Raw genomic sequence first — 22,500 nt, 5'->3', positions numbered from 1 at the left:
GAACGGAGTGCCAAAGAACGGAGTGCCAAAGAACGGAGTGCCAAAGAACGGAGTGACAAAGAACGGAGTGCCGAAGAACGGAGTGCCGAAGAACGGAGCGCCGAAGAGCGGAGCGCCGAAGAGCGGAGCGCCGAAGAGCGGAGCGCCGAAGAGCGGAGCGCCGAAGAGCGGAGCGCCGAAGAGCGGAGCGCCGAAGAACGGAGCGCCGAAGAACGGAGCGCCGAAGAACGGAGCGCCGAAGAACGGAGCGCCGAAGAACGGAGCGCCGAAGAACGGAGCGCCGAAGAACGGAGCGCCGAAGAACGGAGCGCCGAAGAACGGAGCGCCGAAGAACGGAGCGCCGAAGAACGGAGCGCCGAAGAACGGAGCGCCAAAGAACGGAGCGCCAAAGAACGGAGTGCCAAATAACGGAGCGCCGAAGAACGACCATGCTAGAATTTCATCAAGCACAGCATACCATACTTTCGCAAACAGAAGGAGCTCGGAAAATTCAAACGTCCCCAGAGGGAACAAAAACACACACACACACACACAGATACACGCACACACACACACACACACACACACACACACACACACACACACACACACACACACACACACACACACACACATACACAGAGGTGTGTAGCTGATTCTACATGTAAGTTCTCGTAAAAGAGAGCATTGATATTGATGACATCACACTGCAGTGTATCATACCACACTCACCTTGCCAGCACATGGATCACACACGAACATGATGCGCGCGGTGCGGTGAGTATTCTTGCAGTGACTATTGTACACATCACCATAGTAGTAAGTCAGTTCAGCATAATCATCTGCAGTGGTTAGAAAAAAAGAATACACACACACACACACACACACACACACACACACACACACACACACACACACACACACACACACACACATTCATGACTGATCGTACTCTTGCCAGTACTAACTACTATACATCAACAAATACCGTAATGTCGCGTGTAAAAGCAGGTGCTTACGGCCGTATAGACCAATATCAGTGCTATGCTTCTATTCAAGTCAGGTTACTATTCAAACCATGTATCTCTATGTATGTCAACACTAAACCAGGCTTATGTGTTGACAGTGTATCTTAAATATCAGGATTCTATTCAAAACAGGATTCTATTCAAAACAGGATTCTATTCAAAACAGGATTCTATTCAAAACAGGCTTCTATTCAAAACAGGCTTCTATTCAAAACAGGATTCTATTCAACACAGGATTGTATTCAAAACAGGATTGTATTCAAAACAGGATTCTATTCAAAACAGGATTCTATTCAAAACAGGATTCTATTCAAAACAGGATTCTATTCAAAACAGGCTTCTATTCAAAACAGGCTTCTATTCAAAACAGGATTCTATTCAACACAGGATTGTATTCAAAACAGGATTGTATTCAAAACAGGATTCTATTCAAAACAGGATTCTATTCAAAACAGGCTTCTATACAAGACAGGCTTTTATACAAGACACTACAGTATTCGGCGCATATTCATTTTCGGCTATTTTCGGCCTGGACATGTTTGGCCAAAAATTTGTTGTGGCCGAAATTTAGTTTTGCAGGGTTCAGTGTGACAGGGTATACAGGCGGCAGCAGTACGGGCCGAAAGTTTGATGCGGCCAAAATGTGCTTTAGCCCTGGGAGGCGGAGATTTGAATGTGGCGAAAATTTGTCTCCTTCCAGAAGTGTGAGTAGTACATTGTAGCATCAACAGTACTGTAAAACGGATAGCTTTTGCGGCAATAAATGTTTGCGTTTTACAAATTGAGACTGGTTTGCGCTGTATAATGTATTGCGAGTCGTTCTACAGTAAGATCGGGCGCCGAAGAACACCTCGCCGAAGAACACCCAGGCTGGAAAACCGGCAAAATTTAAGAACAGTCCAGGCTAGAATTGTCAGATTTAAGAACACTTTTAAAATTTGGAATTTCCACATGAGTGCAGAGAGTCGAGTTACGACTACATGCACGTTGTCATACATGTACTTACACGAAGTTGCGAATTTACACGTAGATCTACATTGTACATGTATGGGAGGTGAGTACATGTCATGTACACGTGTAAACAGTAACTGCTACATGTACAGTCATTCCCATTTACGACACCCACTAGTTTAGAAGTACTACATTGCACTACATGTACATGTACATGACAAACGTCATGACGTCACTCGACTCGCCGCGCGCGTGTGAATAAGAACGATCTGGCTAGAATCAAAAATTTAAGAACTTTCCTAGGCTGCGCTCGAGCCCCTGCGTTCTTCGGCGCCCGATCTTACTGTACAGTCGTTCTACACAGTCGAGTCAGTCCTTGCACTGAACTTTACATGGCGCGAGTTTGCGTTGTTCAAAGTTTGCGATTCGGGGCCTCTCGCAAAATTCGCAAACATGTTTACGTCGCAATAGTTACCCTTTTTACAGTACATACCCCCCAGAGTGTGCAACACCTGATCCAGCTCTGCATAGGGTCATCAAGAGTACATACCCCCCCAGAGTGTGCAACACCTGATCCAGCTCTGCATAGGGTCATCAAGAGTACATACCACCCCAGAGTGTGCAACACCTGATCCAGCTCTGCACAGGGTCATCAAGAGTACATAACCCCCCAGAGTGTGCAACACCTGATCCAGCTCTGCACAGGGTCCTCAAGAGTACATAACCCCCCAGAGTGTGCAACACCTGATCCAGCTCTGCATAGGGTCATCAAGAGTACATACCCCCCCCCCCCCCCCCCCAGAGTGTGCAACACCTGATCCAGCTCTGCATAGGGTCTTGGTCGAGCATAATCGGATCTTTGCGTCGCAATACCGTACACATCTTAGGGGGAACCCGGTGAGTCGCGGGTATTCTCGGATCAAAAGCAATGGTGCCCTGCCTCGAGACCGGCCTTGCGCTGGTGTGGAATGTACGCATGACATCAGAAGATCCGATTACGCTCGACCAAGACCCTATGCAGAGCTGGATCAGGCGTTGCACACTCTGGAGGGGGGGGGGGGGGGGGTGTATACTCTGGGGGGGGGGGGGGGTTATGACTATACTCTTGCTAGCATGCATGTGTATATTATGTATATCTTCTACTGTGGCCGTGCAAAGGCCAAGTGCAACCCCAGGGATCATCCCTAAATTCTTCGTTCAGACTGAGAGTGACGGCGAGTTCTATCAGTGGGTTTAACTTTCTACTGTTGACTTACGTCGGCCAGATGGCCAGGTTGAAAAGTTGAGCTGCCCGGTTTCCCGTTTGTCACTGTCACATCTACAGTAAAACCTGTCACATGACCGCTCGGATAAGGTGACCACCTGTCCCAGAAGATCACTGCAACCAGGACCAAGGGATGCTATTTCCAGTTAAATGACCCAGGATACGGAGACCACCTGGTAGCAGAGACCACATGTTGAAGGTCCCCTGAGCGGTCGGTCGTCTTAGACAGCTCTCACTATATTTCTTACCTCTGCTTACAAGATGTATGTCGTTAAGTCGGCCAACAGACACCGTTCTCTTGGCGTCCTGCTGCAGCTCTGTCTGCGTCACTACTATGCGAGAGTCCGGCACAACGTTGTTGCAGATACCCAGCTCATACTTGTACTCGTTGTCGCTGTCCTTGAACGTGTAGCTGAGCAGGGTGGACGCACACGCGTGGACACACACACAAGCGCGCGCACACATGCAAAAGCGAGCACACATGCACAAACATACACACACACACCTCTCTCTCTTTAGACCATGAGCACGCCCATCACAGACGGCAATGCAAAAAAAATCTGTGCAGGAGTAGCAGCATAGGGGGGGGGGGGGGGGGGACAGACAGCTTACAGGGATTGCTAGGTGTAGGTCCCTATACGCCCCACTCCCTACATGCACAGCTCCATCAATGAACTTTGTATCAGCAAGATTACTACTAGTACAGTAAAGTACCGCCAGAGCGACCCGTCTCGCCAGAGCGCCCCACCTTGATTTTACAGCCAGGGAAAGGAAAACCGTATGGTAGAGTGCAACGCAGTTTGTACGGCGTGAGAACCTTAGTGTACTAAGGTCACACTTAGCAGGTTTTGCGTACGTGGAGCTCGTGTTCGCTCGAGGGTACGGATTGTCTGCAGAACGTGCAATATGTGTACAAAGTTAGTGTTGTATGACCCACAGACAGGAGTCCACCTCCACAAAACTACCACGAAAGGACGTGATGGCGGGGCGCTCTGGCGGTACTTTACGCTTCTACCGTAGAAGCCCTTAAATACGCCTACCCAGTATATTTACACTACCCAGTATAACACCCACTACCCAGTATAACACCCACTACCCAGTATAACACCCACTACCCAGTATAACACCCACTACCCAGTATAACACCCACTACCCAGTATAACACCCACTACCCAGTATAGCACCCACTACCCAGTATAACACCCACTACCCAGTATAACGCCCACTACCCGTGTACGCGCCCAGTTGCCGCGTGGCAACACTCTTGTCCCATTTTCTAGCCCACCTCCGTGTAAACACCCATGGTCAAAATCACCGGCCCAGTAGACAGCACGGTTCATGCTCTGCTGCACGTGTATGTATGGTAGTGTAGTACAATGTGGTGATTGTAGAACTTAGTGTACAGTACACTTTGTTTACCGTATTAGCAAGTACAGTACATAACCCCACCCCCCAGAGTGTGCAACACCTGATCCAGCTCTGCATAGGGTCATCAAGAGTACATAACCCCACCTCAGAGTGTGCAACACCTGATCCAGATCTGCATAGGGTCATCAAGAGTACATAACCCCACCCCAGAGTGTGCAACACCTGATCCAGCTCTGCATAGGGTCATCAAGAGTACATAACCCCACCCCAGAGTGTGCAACACCTGATCCAGCTCTGCATAGGGTCATCAAGAGTACATAACCCCCCAGAGTGTGCAACGCCTGATCCAGCTCTGCATAGGGTCATCAAGAGTACATAACCCCACCTCAGAGTGTGCAACGCCTGATCCAGCTCTGCATAGGGTCATCAAGAGTACATAACCCCCCAGAGTGTGCAACACCTGATCCAGCTCTGCATAGGGTCATCAAGAGTACATAACCCCCAGAGTGTGCAACACCTGATCCAGCTCTGCATAGGGTCTTGGTCGAGCGTAATTGGATCTTTTGCGTCATAATACCGTACACATCTGAGGGGGTCGCGAGGAGTCGCGGGGACTCTCGGATCAAAAATAACGTTGCCCCGCCTTGCGCTGGTGTGGAGTGTACGCATGACATCAGAAGATCCGATTACGCTCGACCAAGACCCTATGCAGAGCTGGATCAGGTGTTGCACACTCTGGGGGGGGGGGGGGGGGGGGGGGGGAGTTATGTACTCTTGCTTATACGTACATGTACCTGTAAGGCTGTTGTTAGTTTTACAGCATGAAACAAGGTGGAGGACACTGTGTTGGGAAACAGTGACCTTACTACAACCATCCACTGTTGTACCTGTACTAGTACGACATGATGTGAACAATTTGTTTGATTTCACTTATCCCATATTAGCACCCAGGCCCAAATTGACCGCCCATGTTCTTGACCTTCACTAACGTTTCCGCCCAGGGTCTTATCACTGGCTTTACGGTTGTTCATGTATGTACATGCAGTCATGCACATGGATTTGAAATCCTCCAACTACTGCTGATACTGCTAGTACATGACATTGTACTTGTGGGATAGAAGTCTTGAAGAGGAGGCCAATGAAATCAGGGAAAAGAGGACTTACTTTATTCCAAGCAATACATGGCTGGGGTAGCCAATGACCACTTTGCGTGGCGACTGCAGTGTTTTTATAGCCATGCAACCACGGCTTCACACCGCTCCACCTCACCAAGTGATGAAGACTTACACGGTTGGCGACACAAAATCTGCAATTTTCATGCCTTTCAGTTTCTTTTTGCAGTCTGCATCGACCGTTGATTCAAACAAGGTACTCGTCTCAGATGCGACTAATCCCAGAGCGGCCCAAGCACAAGACAATAGTCTTACTAGTTTCGTCATCATCCAGTAACTTTCGGCATTCTTTGTTGCCGTTATGCGTAGCTCGTGCTCTTCTTCGTTGCGCTTTCCTTCCCCTCTTGGACCTTTCCGAACCTGAGCCTTCCAAGTTGAAAGGTTGTTGGTTTGCGCCTTGGAGAAGTGTTGGAGCTAGGTGTCAGGTCGCCGAATGTCTCAGTACTTCTTGTCAGTTTTGTGCCATTTTGTCGCACTCGCCGACTGTATAAGATCTGGTTACGTTGGTGGACAGTTAGTCATAACTCGTAACATTTTCTCCTTCTTCTTTTCACAGTTAATAATTTACTTAGAGACATGTAACAGGCGTTTCTTTCTTGACCAACCCACCCATCCCAGAAACGCCCCCCCCCAAAAACTGCAGATATTACCACTCATAATCAACACCATACTATCGAGAGTATATAACGGGGGATATATACCCTTGATACTATGCACACATATACAGTACAGTCGACTCCACTTATAACAAACTCGCATATAGTGAATTTCGTGATACTTATAGCGAACCCTTGTCCATGTCCCTGTTTGAACTCTTTCAAAATTGACCCGTTATCATGTTTATACTTTTAAGTAGTGAACAGGTATGTGTCCCTGACGCGTGCAGTGTAGTGTAGTGTGTCTCAACGCCTACCTGTACTACTAGCTGTAGCAATGCCATATCATGCACATATACATGTACTACTAGCTGTAGCAATGACATATCATGCACATACATGTACTACTAGCTGTAGCAATGCCATATCATGCACATATACATGTACTACTAGCTGTAGCAATGCCATATCATGCACATATACATGTACTACTAGCTGTAGCAATGCCATATCATGCACATATACATGTACTACTAGCTGTAGCAATGCCATATCATGCACATATACATGTACTACTAGCTGTAGCAATGCCATATCATGCACATATACATGTACTACTAGCTGTAGCAATACCATATCATGCACATATACATGTACTACTAGCTGTAGCAATGCCATATCATGCACATATACATGTACTACTAGCTGTAGCAATGCCATATCATGCACATATACATGTTCTACTAGCTGTAGCAATGCCATATCATGCACATATACATGTACACGCGGGGTATGGTATGCATGCACTCCAAAATGTTTTTTTAGAAACGCCTTTCAGGCGAACCAACCCACCAGAAACGCCTGTCAGACGTCTCTAAGTAAATACATGTATTTACGGACGGCCCCTAGCTCTCAATCACATACGTTTGCATGGGGAAGGGCGAGAGATCTGGCACATGACGTCAGTATTTGCACAAAACATGAGTAGTAATATTACCACTAAAACCCACCCACAGGTGCCCGGTATACCTACAGTGTAGGTGCCCGTAACTTTGAGGTCCGGGTTAGAGAGACATGAGTGTACTAGTGCAGATTTAACGTTGTTAGTACGACATAGGTTACAAGACAACCGTCATTAGCAGACAAAGATCTTAAATTCCCTGACACCGTGTGTACATTGTGTAATGGCAGTACACACGACACAGAGCACCACGCATCATTCATTGTAACTTATTGTTTCATGCCCATAGGCAACGAATGATGCGTGGTGCTCTGTGATGTGTGTAAGATAGCTCTATTTGAGCACTCTACTGAGCCAGAGGACTCTCATTTGTATAACGGTAGTATACCGTATTTTCCCCAATAAATGTACAGTACTTTTATTTTTTCAAAGGTGGTCAGACCTGTACTACTATAGGAGACTGTACTAGTATTGGAGACGTGTACTTTTATTGTTTCTGGGAAGATTGATTGCCTGGGTTGGGTGGCAAACAACTCGTGATAATGATGCTGTAAGGCTGTAAATACACCCAACCATGGTAAGAATCAGTGTACAAAGACACAAATATGATGAACGGGTAAGAAAAACGAAGTAAGGTGGACCCTGGTATCTGTACCCCACTAATGCCCATCACATCATTCCGGCATGTACTATTATTAGAGACGTGTCCTTTTATATTTTCGATCCACACCTAACATGTACTACAATTGGGGACGTACTAGTAATGGAGACGTGTACGTTTAATGGGGAAAATACAGTATGCAAATCCGGATAAGAGACAATTCGTTTGTAGAAAAATTCATTATAAAAATCACCTTTAGCTGTCTCACAAGTTTGATTCCCAGTCATTACAAGACAAAGCAAATGACCATGGACTACAAAATTGCTCGGATGGTCCCATGTTGCCCTGCCAGCAGCTAGGCGGAATGTTTGAATGTGATTTGTCTGGATTTGTTTTTTTCTAGCTCCTGTAGTTCGATCAATGTTTCATGTTGTCTTGTATAGGAGGGGCTGGATTAAAATTGTTTTACAATGGGTTGTCTTGTACAGGGGTCAGGGGAAAACTTTGCCTTGCAATGGGGAAACAGCGTTCCTGATCTGGATACAGTATCTAGTATATACGAGTATATGATTTACTGTCGTGAACATGGAAATTCAGTCAATTGACCGGGGCCCGGCGCCCTCAGCGCCTACAGAACAGTGCACATGTTGATCCGATGCGACCAGCATAATAATGTCATGCATGTGTGTACTGCTTACCCATGGCTGCATGGCCAGCGGCCTGGGGCCGCTAGACGTGCGACCGGATTTCCATGTCCATGACAGTAGAACAGCAGAAAAATATGCACGTCATGTTCGTAAGGGGCCGTCCGTAAATGTCGATAGTTTTTACAATCCGTGAAATTTTCGTACCTGGGTGGTGGGTGCAGCCGAAATTCAAAGTAAATAAAATATCGATGACACGCGGACCTGGCGCCCAGTACTGCGTGTGCGTGGGTCTGCGTGCGTCGAACCACACGTACACGTAGATTGTTGTCTCCAAAAATGTAGTGGAGATCGAAACTCTTGAAGCAAAAGAAAGAGGGAAGTTTGTCAGATATTATTCACAAGTATAATTATTGCACAATTATTCGAAGTATCACAATACCTGATTAATCCGGGTCAAGTCCAGCTCTTATTTGAACTCCACATCGAAGAATTGCTACATCGCCAATGGTTGGAACAGTTCCCATGTGGAGCGTGGCCTAACGAAAATGGCACGGCAGACTACTTTGTTTGGTACAGCTGCCTAACGAAAATGGCACGGCAGACTACTTTGTTTGGTACAGCTGCCAAAAAAGATAAGTTTTTCAAAGAGCTTGACAGCCCTGGTGAAGACGACGATGGCTACTACGCCGTCATCGAGGCGTAGTAGGCGTACGCGTAGATGACTCTAGTATTTAGTTATGAATGACACGGTGAGCGCATGCCTGCGTGTGTATGGACTCCACCTATTATTATTATTTATAATTTTATTATTTTTTCTTATTTATTTATTTATTTTGTTAGGAAAAAAACCTACATTTATGTAGGTACAGTACATGTGTCATCAATATTTTATTCCGTAAAAAGTAGGGGGGTGGGTGGTGGGTCCTGGTTACTTTGAAAAATTCACGGATTGAAAAAACTATCGATATTTACGGATGGCCCCTAAGCAATACTCGTTAAAATAGTAAAAATCTATAAAACGAAAATGCTGAATCCTCACCCCCGAGGTTGTCTGCTAGTCTAAGAGGGTCGACCAGTAAGACCTACAGTCACATTTCTACCTAGTGCGGTAACAACGCATGCATTCCCGGATACACTGTACATATGTGGTATGTTCAGGAAATACAAAATATTGTAAACTTTACCTGCCGATGCTGCACAATGCAGCTGGCAATTGATAGTGGCTCCTCCAACTCCGCGGTCCGGTGATGGCCGCAAGGAGTCTTCACTTCCCCGCAGAACTAGCACGAGCTCGTGACAAAACGCTACACAAAATGACCAGCTCAAACACCACACAACCTTCCTGTTCCATTACCGACTGTAAACAAACCAAATAATCACTGACTGCACTGCGTGGGACGGCGCAGTAAGTGCCTGGAAAACAAGATACTGGTGGCATGACTCACTTTTTTCTTCTGCGGCCGGGGGGGGGGGGGGGTACTCTGTAGACGTGTAGTCGCGTGCGCACAGCGCAGGGGCCTGACGAGCTGACAGTGCTGCAGTGCTGGAGCTGTGGATGGTAGACCGACCGTTGTAGACTTGTCACCATGGTCACGACTGACACAAAAATAAGTCCTGACCCCGTCTGCACGTCTACATCACTACATGTCATAGGCATGGTCATGGAAATCGATACTGCATTCGGTGCATCGAATCAACAAGACCAGTCCTTCTTTCGCGTTTGACAGCACTCCTTGTTGTCTAGATATCCGAGTCTGATGTCGCCAAGGCCGTGCGTCATGTCACCTCATTTTAGCGCTGCGTCTCAGCCAGGAATCCCTCATCATCTCACAGTCTCACACGTCTAGGCTCCACGTCTCTAGCTATACTACCACTACCATGACTACTGCAGTACTGGCACTAGACTTTCAAGTCTCATCAGGTCGTCTACCAAGTACCATGGTCTACGTACAGTGGGTATGTAGATCTACTGTAGCGGACATGATTGGTATTAGACCTTGTTTTACTTGACTGACTCACGACTGCCATCCAGAGCACACGAGAAGTCCATCGAACCGTCCACTCGCCAAACCTGCAAGAAAGCAGCACTCCCTGCTCAATACACAGTGTTTCTGGGAATTCACCCCTCATCAGTTGAGCTTGAGTCGCGTTCGGAAACAGTGACCTTACTACTCAAGTACCATGAGTACGACCATCCGCAGTTGGTAGAGCCCCGGTCTTTACGACCATCTGAACGGTATGGTGTTAGACCCGGTGGTTCTGATCCTCTTTATTCTAGGCTGGGAGTTGTCTTACTGGTTCAGTGGTAGTCTGAGCTGTCGAGTTGTGAGTCGAATGGTCGTGGTCCGAGGAAGCTGAGACGCTCCCTTCCTACTTGAATCCCAATCGAACTCGCGCACTTCCACCGAAACTGGGTGACTGCGCCCTACGAGATGGGGAGTTGTATGCAAAATGTCACTAAAAGCGCCATTTCGTTCTTATAAAAGCACGGATGACCGCGATTGGCCCATATGTTGTAGTCTTTTGGACGCTGAGTCGACTGGTTTTGGTCCGAAAAGGCTGCGATGCAGCGTTCCTCCTTTATTCCCAATCGAACATGGTTGAACAAGTGGTCACGTGCTCCTGGGTGCCCAAATCACCTGGTCACCACGCCAGCAGGCGACAACTTTCACACCAAGGTTCAACTCGAGTTCAACTCGAGTGACAGGAGTGCACCCAAAAAAGGTCAAACAGGCTAGTAAGTTTTACCCTGCAGGCACGGTGACCAGGTGACTGGTGTACGCAGGAGCACGTGACCGCTTGTTCAACCATGTTCGATTGGGAATAAAGGAGGAACGCCGCATCGCAGCTTTTTCGGACCAAAACCAGTCGACTCAGCGTCCAAAAGACTACAACATATGGGCCAATCGCGGTCATCCATGCTTTTATAAGAACGAAATGGCGCTTTTAGTGACATTTTGCATACAAATCACCATCTAGTAGGGCGCAGTCACCCAGTTTCGGTGGAAGTACGCGAGTTCGATTGGGATTCAAGTAGGAAGGGAGCGTCTCAGCTTCCTCGGACCACGACCATTCGACTCAGCACCCCGAAGACTACAACATTATATTATTTTATTTACTGGTGAAATTTTAATTTTTGCCTTAATTAACTTCCCCTTTAAAAAGAGTCAAACTACAGTAAAACCTGTAAAGGCGACCACTCGGATAAGGCGACCACCTGTCCTGGAAGACCACTGCAATCAGGACCAAGGGATGCTATTTCCAGTCAATTGACCCTGGATACGGCGACCACCTGGTGACAGAGACCACATTTTGAATCTCCCTTGAGCGAGCGGTCGTGGTAGACAAGTTTCACTGTATAAGTAGGGAGTGTTCTATTTATTTCCGAAATTGGTTTGTCTTTTTGCTTTGACTCTCACTTCATGGTTTCACGCGATTGGCCCAATTGGTGTTCTAAAAGCAGTCAATAGGGCTTGAAAGTGATGACGTCAAAAACGCCCTGGGAGTAGTAAATTGACATCAGATTTCTATTTTGGATCCACTAAGGTGTGACTTTGCTATTGCCTCAGTATGTGGGTGCATAGCAACCCACCCATGTCGTATGCAGGTGCAACTTTTACTTCGCCACCAGTTGTCACCCCGCCCCCACTAGCCAAATCAGTCAGTTTCACTGGCAACATCACCTTGCTGTGAGTGAGACCGCTTGAAATGTGCTTGGATCCATACAAAAACTGGATCCAGGTGGATCCAGTTTTCGAATTTTTCAAATTGTTGCTATGCCATTGCTATGGAGTGACGTAGCACTTTCAAGCCCTATATAGCTCTAAGGAGTGAAATATGAACTCGGGGAATATTTGGCTTCTTAGGTACTGTACTGTAGTAACGCTATAGAGTCATGTAGTGTTATGTCCCGAAACGTTGGGCGCCAAATGTTATGTCCCGGTTTCGCTCAGTCAGCAGAGCACGAGGGTACAGTAATGGATAATGGTTATCATACAGAATTGCACACTTATTCAGAGAGAGAGAGAAAGAGTTCTCAGGTAATACACTGTAGTCTAGCATGAAACTAATCCCGTACTAGTCCGTAGGAAACTAGAAAGGCAGCAGCTTTTATAGGGTGAGTAAGTAAGTTAGCCTATGGTCAGGGGATACGTAGAGCAGAGAGAAGTAAGAAGAAAGGTCAAACTACAAGGTACATGATTGTGTGGGCAGAAGAATGGGAAAGGTCGGGACATGGCACCTGTGCAAGAGGAATACGTTGTAGAGGAAGAACTGAATAGAAGGGTGTACAATACATCGTATACATGTAGGCGTGCAATAATACCAGGAGGACAACTGTTGAAAGGGGCATTAGGATGTATGGACAGCTGTTAGTGTAGATAACTAAAAGTGCGGCTGAAAGTGAAATGCATCAAAAGGTCTCCAGTGTGCTATCTAAGGTCAACCTCGAAAGTGAGTGGGAACAATACATGAATACAGCGCATAGTATAGTATTAGTAGTGCATGTAAAAGAGGATAGAAGGTGAGGCTGGTGTAACAAGTCAAGTACATGTGCATGTCATAATAATGTATGTATTCCTATCTAACATAGCCCTCCCCTTTGCGGGCGCATGTCCTCATGCGAAGAAAAGTAAGAGGGGACATGTACATGTACATGCATTGCAGCAAACAGAAAAGTACAAGGCAGTACTAGCAGTATAACTATAAGACAATGGCATGAAGAAAGAAAAAGAATGAGTAGCGGGCGGGGGTGGGGTACTTCATAGGGAGTGGGTGTGATGAGGAATGATGAGTGTGTGTAGAAGAGCTGGATTGTTGTAAGGAACTGGCCGTATGATTGTATTGTACTTTGTAGCTGTGGAGTGTGGCGCGGGCGGATGTGATCATGGATTCGTGTAATGTAATTTGTAATCATGGATTGTCATGTGTGGCAGGACAGTATGACTAGTCTTGGTAGACTGAGAATAAAGTAGGGACCCTGTGTGTAATGTAAATGTGTGAAGGACCTGTCTCTCTGTGGAGCGGTAAAATATGTTCACGTCTCAATTATTTTGGACGGTGAAAAAGGAATGTGTAAAATATCGCGTCACTGTGGACGGTAACAGTTCTTAAAATAATCTCGTCTCTCTGGGACGGTAAAACTGGGAAAGTATACTCGCTCATCATGTGGCGGTATATCATGTTACATGGATTTGTGAGCTGAGTGCGTGCGTGCAGGGTATACAGTATTTTGCGTCTGTTCAAGGGCAGGGACTGGTGACTGCTGATCCAGCAAACTGATTGCATGGTCTGTATGTGGTTGACATGGTCTGTATGGGTAATGAAGATGCTAGGAAGCTGTGTTGTCAGAAACTTGAGAAAGCTGTTGTGCTTGAGTGTGGCCATTGTAACATGTTGAGTGATCCAGAACTACAATCGTCATGTAGGTACAGTACTGTGTACTGAGTCTGTATGCATCTGTATGTAGAGAGAGTTTTGAACTTTTGATAGAATGGTGGGCTGGGAGTGGGATGGGGTGAATGATGCGACGTGAGAGTGTGAAAATAGGACTGAAACAACTACATTCTATGCCTATGATAGCGGAAAGACAGCGAATAAACGAGCGAGGGATAGCGTAGTTTGTATGATAGGGTTGGCACAGTGAAACGACTTACTAGATATTTCCGTAGATGTGGTTGAAGAGTTTCTCGTAGTAGGTTCAGGAAGGAGAATCAACGTTGACAGACACTGCGTGCGATTGGTCAGACATAGCGCTATGAGGTAGGGGATTGTCCACGTACTCAGCATAAGCCTTCATATCATCTTGCGAATCTTCTTGCCTACGTGCTTGGCATGACACAGCATTGTTGACAGCCAGACATACCACTAGAGTGACGAAGAAGACTGGGACGAACTTCATCTTGACGAATAGGATTAGGAGGAGAAAGACTTGTGCAATAAAATACTCGCTACGATTGAATACGGAAATCTCAGGTCGTCGTGGGTTCGGAACCGCTGTTGGGCGCCAAATGTTATGTCCCGAAACGTTGGGCGCCAAATGTTATGTCCCGGTTTCGCTCAGTCAGCAGAGCACGAGGGTACAGTAATGGATAATGGTTATCATACAGAATTGCACACTTATTCAGAGAGAGAGAGAAAGAGTTCTCAGGTAATACACTGTAGTCTAGCATGAAACTAATCCCGTACTAGTCCGTAGGAAACTAGAAAGGCAGCAGCTTTTATAGGGTGAGTAAGTAAGTTAGCCTATGGTCAGGGGATACGTAGAGCAGAGAGAAGTAAGAAGAAAGGTCAAACTACAAGGTACATGATTGTGTGGGCAGAAGAATGGGAAAGGTCGGGACATGGCACCTGTGCAAGAGGAATACGTTGTAGAGGAAGAACTGAATAGAAGGGTGTACAATACATCGTATACATGTAGGCGTGCAATAATACCAGGAGGACAACTGTTGAAAGGGGCATTAGGATGTATGGACAGCTGTTAGTGTAGATAACTAAAAGTGCGGCTGAAAGTGAAATGCATCAAAAGGTCTCCAGTGTGCTATCTAAGGTCAACCTCGAAAGTGAGTGGGAACAATACATGAATACAGCGCATAGTATAGTATTAGTAGTGCATGTAAAAGAGGATAGAAGGTGAGGCTGGTGTAACAAGTCAAGTACATGTGCATGTCATAATAATGTATGTATTCCTATCTAACAGTAGCAACAATCATTGGAAACTTAGAGAGGGATACTACCGTACTGGCAATATATGTTGCCGCAGTGAGGCCATGAAGCGTTACATTGGCACATGTTTGCCGCACGCAGGGCGTTACATGCAAAGTCGCACAGGAGCCGTTACACAGGTTTCTATATTGCCGCAGTCCTTTTTTTTGCTATTGCCGCATCACTTTTTTGCTATTGCCGCATCATTTTTTTGCTTTTGCCGCATCATTTTTTTTTCATCCACATTGAATGCACAGAAATTCAGTTGCTATCCAACTGTTACAAACCCGACGGCAAAGGGCGACAACGATATCAATAGAAGACTGTATATTTTAACTATCAGAGTGATCTGTTCACAAAAAGATCATCAAAAGGAAAGTGACATAGGGGAAGAGCGCTTCCTCCAAAAACTACTTTTCACCACGCGGTACACGTGCTTTCACAGTTTCCAGCCTTTTTTTGCAGTGCAAACTGCAATGAAAAGATCGCCGCACCCCGCCGGACGCGCGTTACGAACTCAACGAAAATTTGTCGCACTAGCCTGGTCGCGCGTTACGCCGCCCCCCCTGCGTTACGCGTTACGCAGCAACATATATTGCCAGTACGGTAACTATTACTACTCCTGACTCACATAGAGTTTGAAACTCGCATATACACAGTCAGGAAGTGCAACAACTAGGCACAACACTGACAGAGTACTGGGACGTTGGACGACCTGACACGTAGCTTCAGCACATCTCCGTAGCGCTAACCAACAGCCTTCCAACTCGGAAGGTTCAAGGTTAAGAAGAGACCAAAGAGGAGAAGGTAAGCGCAACGAAAACGAGCACAAGCTACAGCCCCACGGGAACAAAGAATGTCGATTGTTACTGGACGATGACCCCCTAAGTGGTCAAATATTCCTGCAGGCTTATAATTAAATTGGACTCCTTTGTTCACATGCCTTGGCTAGTCGTGATAAACCTAAAAAAATCATAGGTTGAGAGAATGGAAAATTCTGAAACTGACTGACATCACCAGCACTCGAACCAGGGACCTTCGCTTGAGGTCAGCGATGCTCAGTAAGATACTACCAAGAGTACATAGCCCACTCTTGTTACTACTAACCAGGAGTCATAAAATACCGACTCCCTGTTACTAACCACTTACATTGTAGCTATGGTGTACTTGCTGTTTTAATACACAATTTAAAAAATGTATAATAATAAAACTCAAAGGCACACAATGAAAACATTGGGCAAATTCCGTTGTGACTCAGAGTTTCATGGCTGAACCAATCATCAGACAACAACGGAATTTGCCCAAGGTTTTCATTGTGTGCCTTTGTGTACGCCGCTCTGCCTGAATCAGGTATTGAGCACTTTCGCAGAACCTTAAGCATACTGCCTCTGTGCAATAATAAAACTCATAAAAGACGTTGGCTTCACCTCGAGTCTGTACGAGTACGACTCGTACACCTGCTGCGTTGCACAGCAAACCGACATCAATGAGGTCACTACAGCGTAGCGTAGACAACAGTAAGTTCACGCCACTGTTGCCATGGTAACTATTCACTGGAAACTATTGCACTTCAATAGCAGTACAAATAATCTAAAGTATTCACTTCAAAACTAACAAAAACAAAGGAAAAGACAAAGAGCCATGGCTGCCTGTATGTACCGGGTACTGGGTACCGAGTATAGGATACTACCAAGAGAACATTGTATCTGAAAACCAGTGACAGTGGTGACATGATGCCTCCATGGCCTGGTGTCAGAGAAAGGAGAAAAAGAAGAGAACGAACCAGTACAGCAATGTAACAGTGCATGTACAGCAATGTACCAGTGCGGCAATGTACCAGTACAGCAATGTACCAGTACAGCAATGTATTGCTGTACCGGTACAGCAATGTACCAGTTCAGCAATGTACCAGTACAGCAATGTACCAGTACAGCAATGTGCCAGTACAGCAATGCGCCAGTACAGCAATGTGCCGTGGCACAACCCAGCGGACAGGGGGAGGATCAGGGTGATGCCATTGTATCCTAAACAAAATTGGCCAATAAACGAGAGAAGCAGCGGGAAAGACGAGGAAAAGATCCGAGCAGACTGCAGGCCTGAGTGCTGCAATTCTGTTCGAATGCGCCAAGTAAAGTCAAGCAAACTTAGAAAAGTCACATACATTCACACGCTGCACCTGCTCCTGCTCCCAACCGGGATGCAGTGTGAGCAGACTAGCACTAGCAGTGGCTAGCAGTGACTAGTAGCAGACATCTAGTAATGTGTCTCCATTCATACTACACAGGGTGTAGACTATGACAGAGACCTTCACAGGAGCGGGCAACCAATCAACGGCGGGACATGGAGCAGGCGTGCAGGATACTCGAAAGGGGGACAAAGCCTTGCCCGGCGTAATTGTATTGTATACTTCTTGGAAACGGATGAATTATTATAATTGTACGGTGTATGCGTGACCAAGACTGACTCAACACATTTTTTATAAATATTGCATGATTTAAAAAGAAAAAAAAGGAAGAAAAGATGAAGCTCACATCGTTCACAACTTCAACGGCAACAGAAGCAGCAGCAATGGCGGCAGTCACCATTGAAACCAAAGGCAGCAGGAGCAGCAGCAGCAGCAACAGCAGCAGCAGTACTAGCGTGGATACCGGTAGTAGTGGGGGGGGGGGGGGGGGGGCAAGCGCTGAAAGCTCAGCATTGAGCTGGTGTTCACCATCACCTGGCCCAGTGGTGCTGCTGCTGGTCCTGCTGCTAGGCGGTGCAACGTCACCACTCGGCAGATGGTGAGCTATTGCACGGCGGATATACACACACACACACACACACACACACACACACACACACACACACACACACCCACGCACACACACACACGCACACACACACAGCCATGGTGGTGGTGGTGGCGGTGGCGGTGAAGCACTTGCACAAGACCACAACAAACACCAACATAGCATAGCCACTAAGCTAGCAGGCAATGTGGCGCTGGGCGAAACGCAGGCGATGCAGCAAGGTTGTAACAGCAGTAGCGTTAGTGGTGATATGCTGCCGATAATGGTGGTAGTGGTGGCAAGCGTGCACATACACACATACACACGCACACACGCACACAGACGGGAATCATCATACAGCTGCTTGCACTACGCCAGCTCATCTTCTGATAGGTCCAGTTGATGGTCACCACGACCAACCTGGAAAACGCACAGATAAAGCAATAAAACACACACACACACACACACACACACACACACACACACGCACACACACACACACACACACACACACACACACACACACACACACACACCTGTCCTGTCACACACACACACACACACACACACACACACACACACACACACACACACACACACACACACACACACGTGTACACACGATTTAGGCACTTTAATCAATAATTGTTATCGTTAGAGTAAAATTAACGACGATGAAGACAATGACGACGACGACAACAAGACTAACAAAATGTAAACAACAACACCACCAGCACCACCAACAACCATCATGAAAATAAAGATTTGAAATACCATCACCATCACAACCACCGCCACTAGCATCAGCAGCAGCAGCAGCAGCACCGTAAAGGCCAGCGGTAGCAGCAAAAACAACAACAACAACAACAACAACAACAACAACAACAACAACAACAACAACAACAACAACAACAACAACAACAACATTAACAACAACAACAACAATACCTCTTACTGGCCACTGGCGATCGTGAGAATAAAGATTTGAATAACAACAACAACAACGACGATGATGATGATGCAACGACTACAACAACAACCTCTGTTATTGTCCAATGGCCATTGTGAAAACAAACATTATAATAGTCACAACTACGGGTTGCATTGCAGGCACGACTCATTTTCAGAATTTTAAAATTACAGCTGACTCCTGATATAATGCACACCTTTGCACAGGAGACTTAGTTCTTTATAGCCAAAGTTTGTTATAACAGAGATGCAGTCACTAGTCTGTACAAGCAGCAGGTCATGAATCGGATTGACTGATATGTGACTAATGCCAGTATGAGTACACTTGATTTACATGCGCCACTACAACTTACAAGATTCGGTTTGTTGTCAACGAAAACGGCGGGCTATAAAGGGTCAATTTTGTATGGGCTCAAACAGCGACATGGACAAGGGTTCGCTATGTCACGAAATTCGCTATGTGAGAGTTCGTTATAAGTGGAGTCGAGTGACTGTTGTTGTTGTTGTTGTTGTTCTTTTTATTCGAATTCGCAATACCAAACGGGCAATAAGCCCAATTACATGGTAGCGAATAAAGCGACTGTGACCCAGAGTCACACTCAAATGATGCTAATTTCTTTTGCACCCTTGTTGAAATGTGTTTTGGTCCACTGAACAACATTTCTTGAGCACAGTAACCCCTTAGAATATGTGAATAGAAAAATCACAAAGTTTTGGTTTGCCGAGGAAGTACAAGATGTCAGGTGGGCAGTACACAATGCAGTTTGTGTAAAGTCAAGCGGATTACATAGCGAAAATGGCGTAATTCCAGAACCCATTATTTTGGCAGAAGTTTATGTGGAGCTGCACACTCTTGAAAGTTATGCACCCATTGAGTTACGAAATCACCGAGAGTTTAGAAGTGCCAGAGAGCATGCAACACCGTATGGGTTTGCTCTGGGGATCGGCCAACGGTGAACTCCCTACTTGTATGCAGAAGTGCGCAGCCTTGGCAGCTTATATCAAGTGTACAGGAAACTCAGAGTGTGCAGCTTGTGACTTGCTCTGCACGGGTGTCTGTCACGGCGAAATTCCGCGATTACATCATATTCGGTGCAGATTTGAGGCGGGCGTAGTGCGTACAACTGAGCTGCAGTTGTGCTGAAAGAAACCTGCTTGAATCCTGCTTGTACGCACTACATCACTAAAATGATGTAATCTTGGAAGTTCGCCGTGACAGCAACCCATCAGAGATGCACACTCTGGGTTTTGTGTACTGTTGATACATGCATGTATTCTTGGTAAGACTAGGAACAGAAAAGGACGAGAGAAGAGCAGCACAGCAAGATGACAGGACTCACCGATGGTATAGATTTCATTTGAATGGAAGGTGGCTTACTCCGACACAAGACATCGCAGCCGTCCTGAATCAGCAAAAGCGAAGCAAACGGACCAACAGGAAGGAGGACAAAGACCGCTCAGCAAAAAAGGTGCAGCATAAGGAATGGGCTGTGCCAATACAGTGTGTGTCTCCCGTCGCCAGTCTACTCCAGCATATATGTACATGCACGTTGTAATCCCCCCGGCATTAACCTTCCTTCCATATGCCCATTGCTGACGCGATGATAGCGAACACACTATGTTAGTCATAGCAACTTGTGTCGGGGTTACACCATTCAACAGCTTGCAAGGCTGATGAATTGACCGCCACTAATTTTAGCCTGGCCTGCAGCAGCATCAGCAGCAGCATCAGCAGCAGCAGCAACAGCAGCAGCAGCACCAGTAGCAGCAGCAGCAACAGCAGCAACAGCAGCAGCAGTAGCAGCAGCACCAGGAATAGCAGCAACAACAGCAGCAGCAGCAACAGCAGCAGCAGCAACAGCAGCAGCAGCAGCAACAGCAGCAGTAGCAACAGCAGCAGCTGCAGCAATAGCAGCAACAGCAGCAACAGCAGCAGCAGCAGCAGCAGCAATAGCAGCAGCAATAGCAGCACCAGCAGCAGCAGCAATAGCAGCAGCAGCAACAGCAGCAACAGCAGCAGTAGCAGCAGCAGCAGCAGCTGCAGCAGCAGAAGCAGTAGCAGCAGCAGTAGTAGCAGCAGCAACAGCAACAGCAGCAGCAACAGCAACAGCAGCGCTATGTTGACAATCTCTACCAGTCTACAGCTGTATTCGTACGAGAAGCAACCAGGACTAAAGCACAACATTAATTAATAAGGATCGCAGCAGCAGCAGCAGCAGCAGCAGGCAACCAATGCATAGATTTACTTACAGAAATGTGGTCTCCACACGTGATCCAGAACGAGTAGTTAGGAAACTGCTCATTGCCCTTAGCTCCGCGAACAAAGCGGTTGAAGATAAAACCGAGGATAACGTAGGCAACACCCACGCTCAGCAGCCTGGATACAGAGAGCAGAGCAGTGAGCAGAACAGAGAGCAGAACGAGTGCAGGTCACAGTCAAGTCTGTGAGAACCCAGCTACATACACGTATCATGTACACACACAAACACCCCCCCCCCCCCGCCCGCACACACAAACACCCCCCCCCCCCCCCCAACACACACACACAAACACCCCCCCCCCCCCCCCACCGCACATACAAACACCCCCCCCCCCCCCCCCCAACCTCACACACACAAACCCACACAGACACACCCAAAAGTAACAACTAAGAACTCCGGCACAACCCGCCTTAGGAAACACAACAGCAGAAGCAGCAGCAACTCCAGCAGCAGTTCCAATAACAACCGGAGCAACCACAACAGCACCACCAAAAACAGCCGCAATAGCGACAACAGTTGCAGCGCACAACACCAGCATCAGTACCACCACCAACAACAACAACTGCAACAGCAGCAGCAAAAAGCCGCAGCAGCAGCACTGTCAATGATAACAGCCACAGCAGCAGCAGCAACAGTAGCAGCAGCAAGAACAACAGAATCAGCACGACACTCATTGAGCTGCAGCACTGTACACTAATCGTGAAAAGAGCTGCAGCTTGCTATGAGCACACCTGCACGGCCATGGCCCAGGTGAAGAAAAACACAATTGTTTGAGATGCTGCTGCTGCTGCTGAGCACTGACTTTGTAACTTACACAATCAAGAAGATGCTGCCTGCTCCAAGGCCTGTGGGCTTGCAGACAATGAGTCGACCAGCGGCAGCCTTGTTACAGACATTCGAGGTGGCCCACTCGAACAGATAGAAGCAGTGCTGATTCTCTGTCGTGCTCGAGTCAGTAGCAAACTCTTCAACCACTTCGGGATATCCCTGCAAGCAGAAGATGGACACAGCTACGTGAACAGACGTAGAGAGTGAATCACGGTTACTGTACTGCAGCTGTGTAGGTAGAGCATTGGCCAGGGGAAATCCCCCCCCCCCCCCCCTCTGAATGAAATACTGGCAGCACTGCGTCCAAGTTCACAGCCTACAGACATTGTGCAAAGCTGCACAATGCAATCCGATCGTGTGAGTCCAGTACACACTGGGCGCTGTACAGCCCTAGATCTGTGA

General features: G+C 46.9%; 1 protein-coding gene and 1 long non-coding RNA gene across 4 annotated transcripts in view; both read right to left on the bottom strand.

The window, feature by feature from the left end:
- LOC135824459 (cation-dependent mannose-6-phosphate receptor-like) overlaps window positions 1-22,500 on the bottom strand; it is a 36,127-nt gene that overhangs the window by 6,441 nt on the left and 7,186 nt on the right. The window contains exons 4-7 of one of the 3 annotated variants that reach the window (XM_065337197.1): window positions 22,085-22,257; window positions 21,260-21,386; window positions 20,350-20,412; window positions 16,773-18,460 (exon numbers count right to left, since the gene is read on the bottom strand). In XM_065337197.1, coding sequence (XP_065193269.1) covers window positions 18,410-18,460; window positions 20,350-20,412; window positions 21,260-21,386; window positions 22,085-22,257 — 414 coding nt within the window. In that variant the 3' untranslated portion in view covers window positions 16,773-18,409. Of the gene's footprint in view, window positions 1-711; window positions 822-3,470; window positions 3,635-5,877; window positions 5,925-16,772; window positions 18,461-20,349; window positions 20,413-21,259; window positions 21,387-22,084; window positions 22,258-22,500 lie in introns of those variants that run through there. The other 2 variants (XM_065337199.1, XM_065337198.1) reach the window with 2 other exon arrangements.
- Window positions 7,791-9,740, bottom strand: LOC135824464 (uncharacterized). Its single transcript, XR_010554856.1, has 2 exons — window positions 9,417-9,740; window positions 7,791-9,349 (listed from the first exon to the last, which is right to left on the bottom strand). It is a non-coding gene; the product is annotated as an uncharacterized LOC135824464 (long non-coding RNA).

This window comes from Sycon ciliatum, chromosome 9 (genome assembly GCF_964019385.1).
Source record: "Sycon ciliatum chromosome 9, ocSycCili1.1, whole genome shotgun sequence".
In the NCBI taxonomy this organism is placed as follows: domain Eukaryota; kingdom Metazoa; phylum Porifera; class Calcarea; order Leucosolenida; family Sycettidae; genus Sycon; species Sycon ciliatum.
Note: the sequence above shows the minus strand (reverse complement) of the source record. Positions and strands in the feature narration are given on the sequence as shown.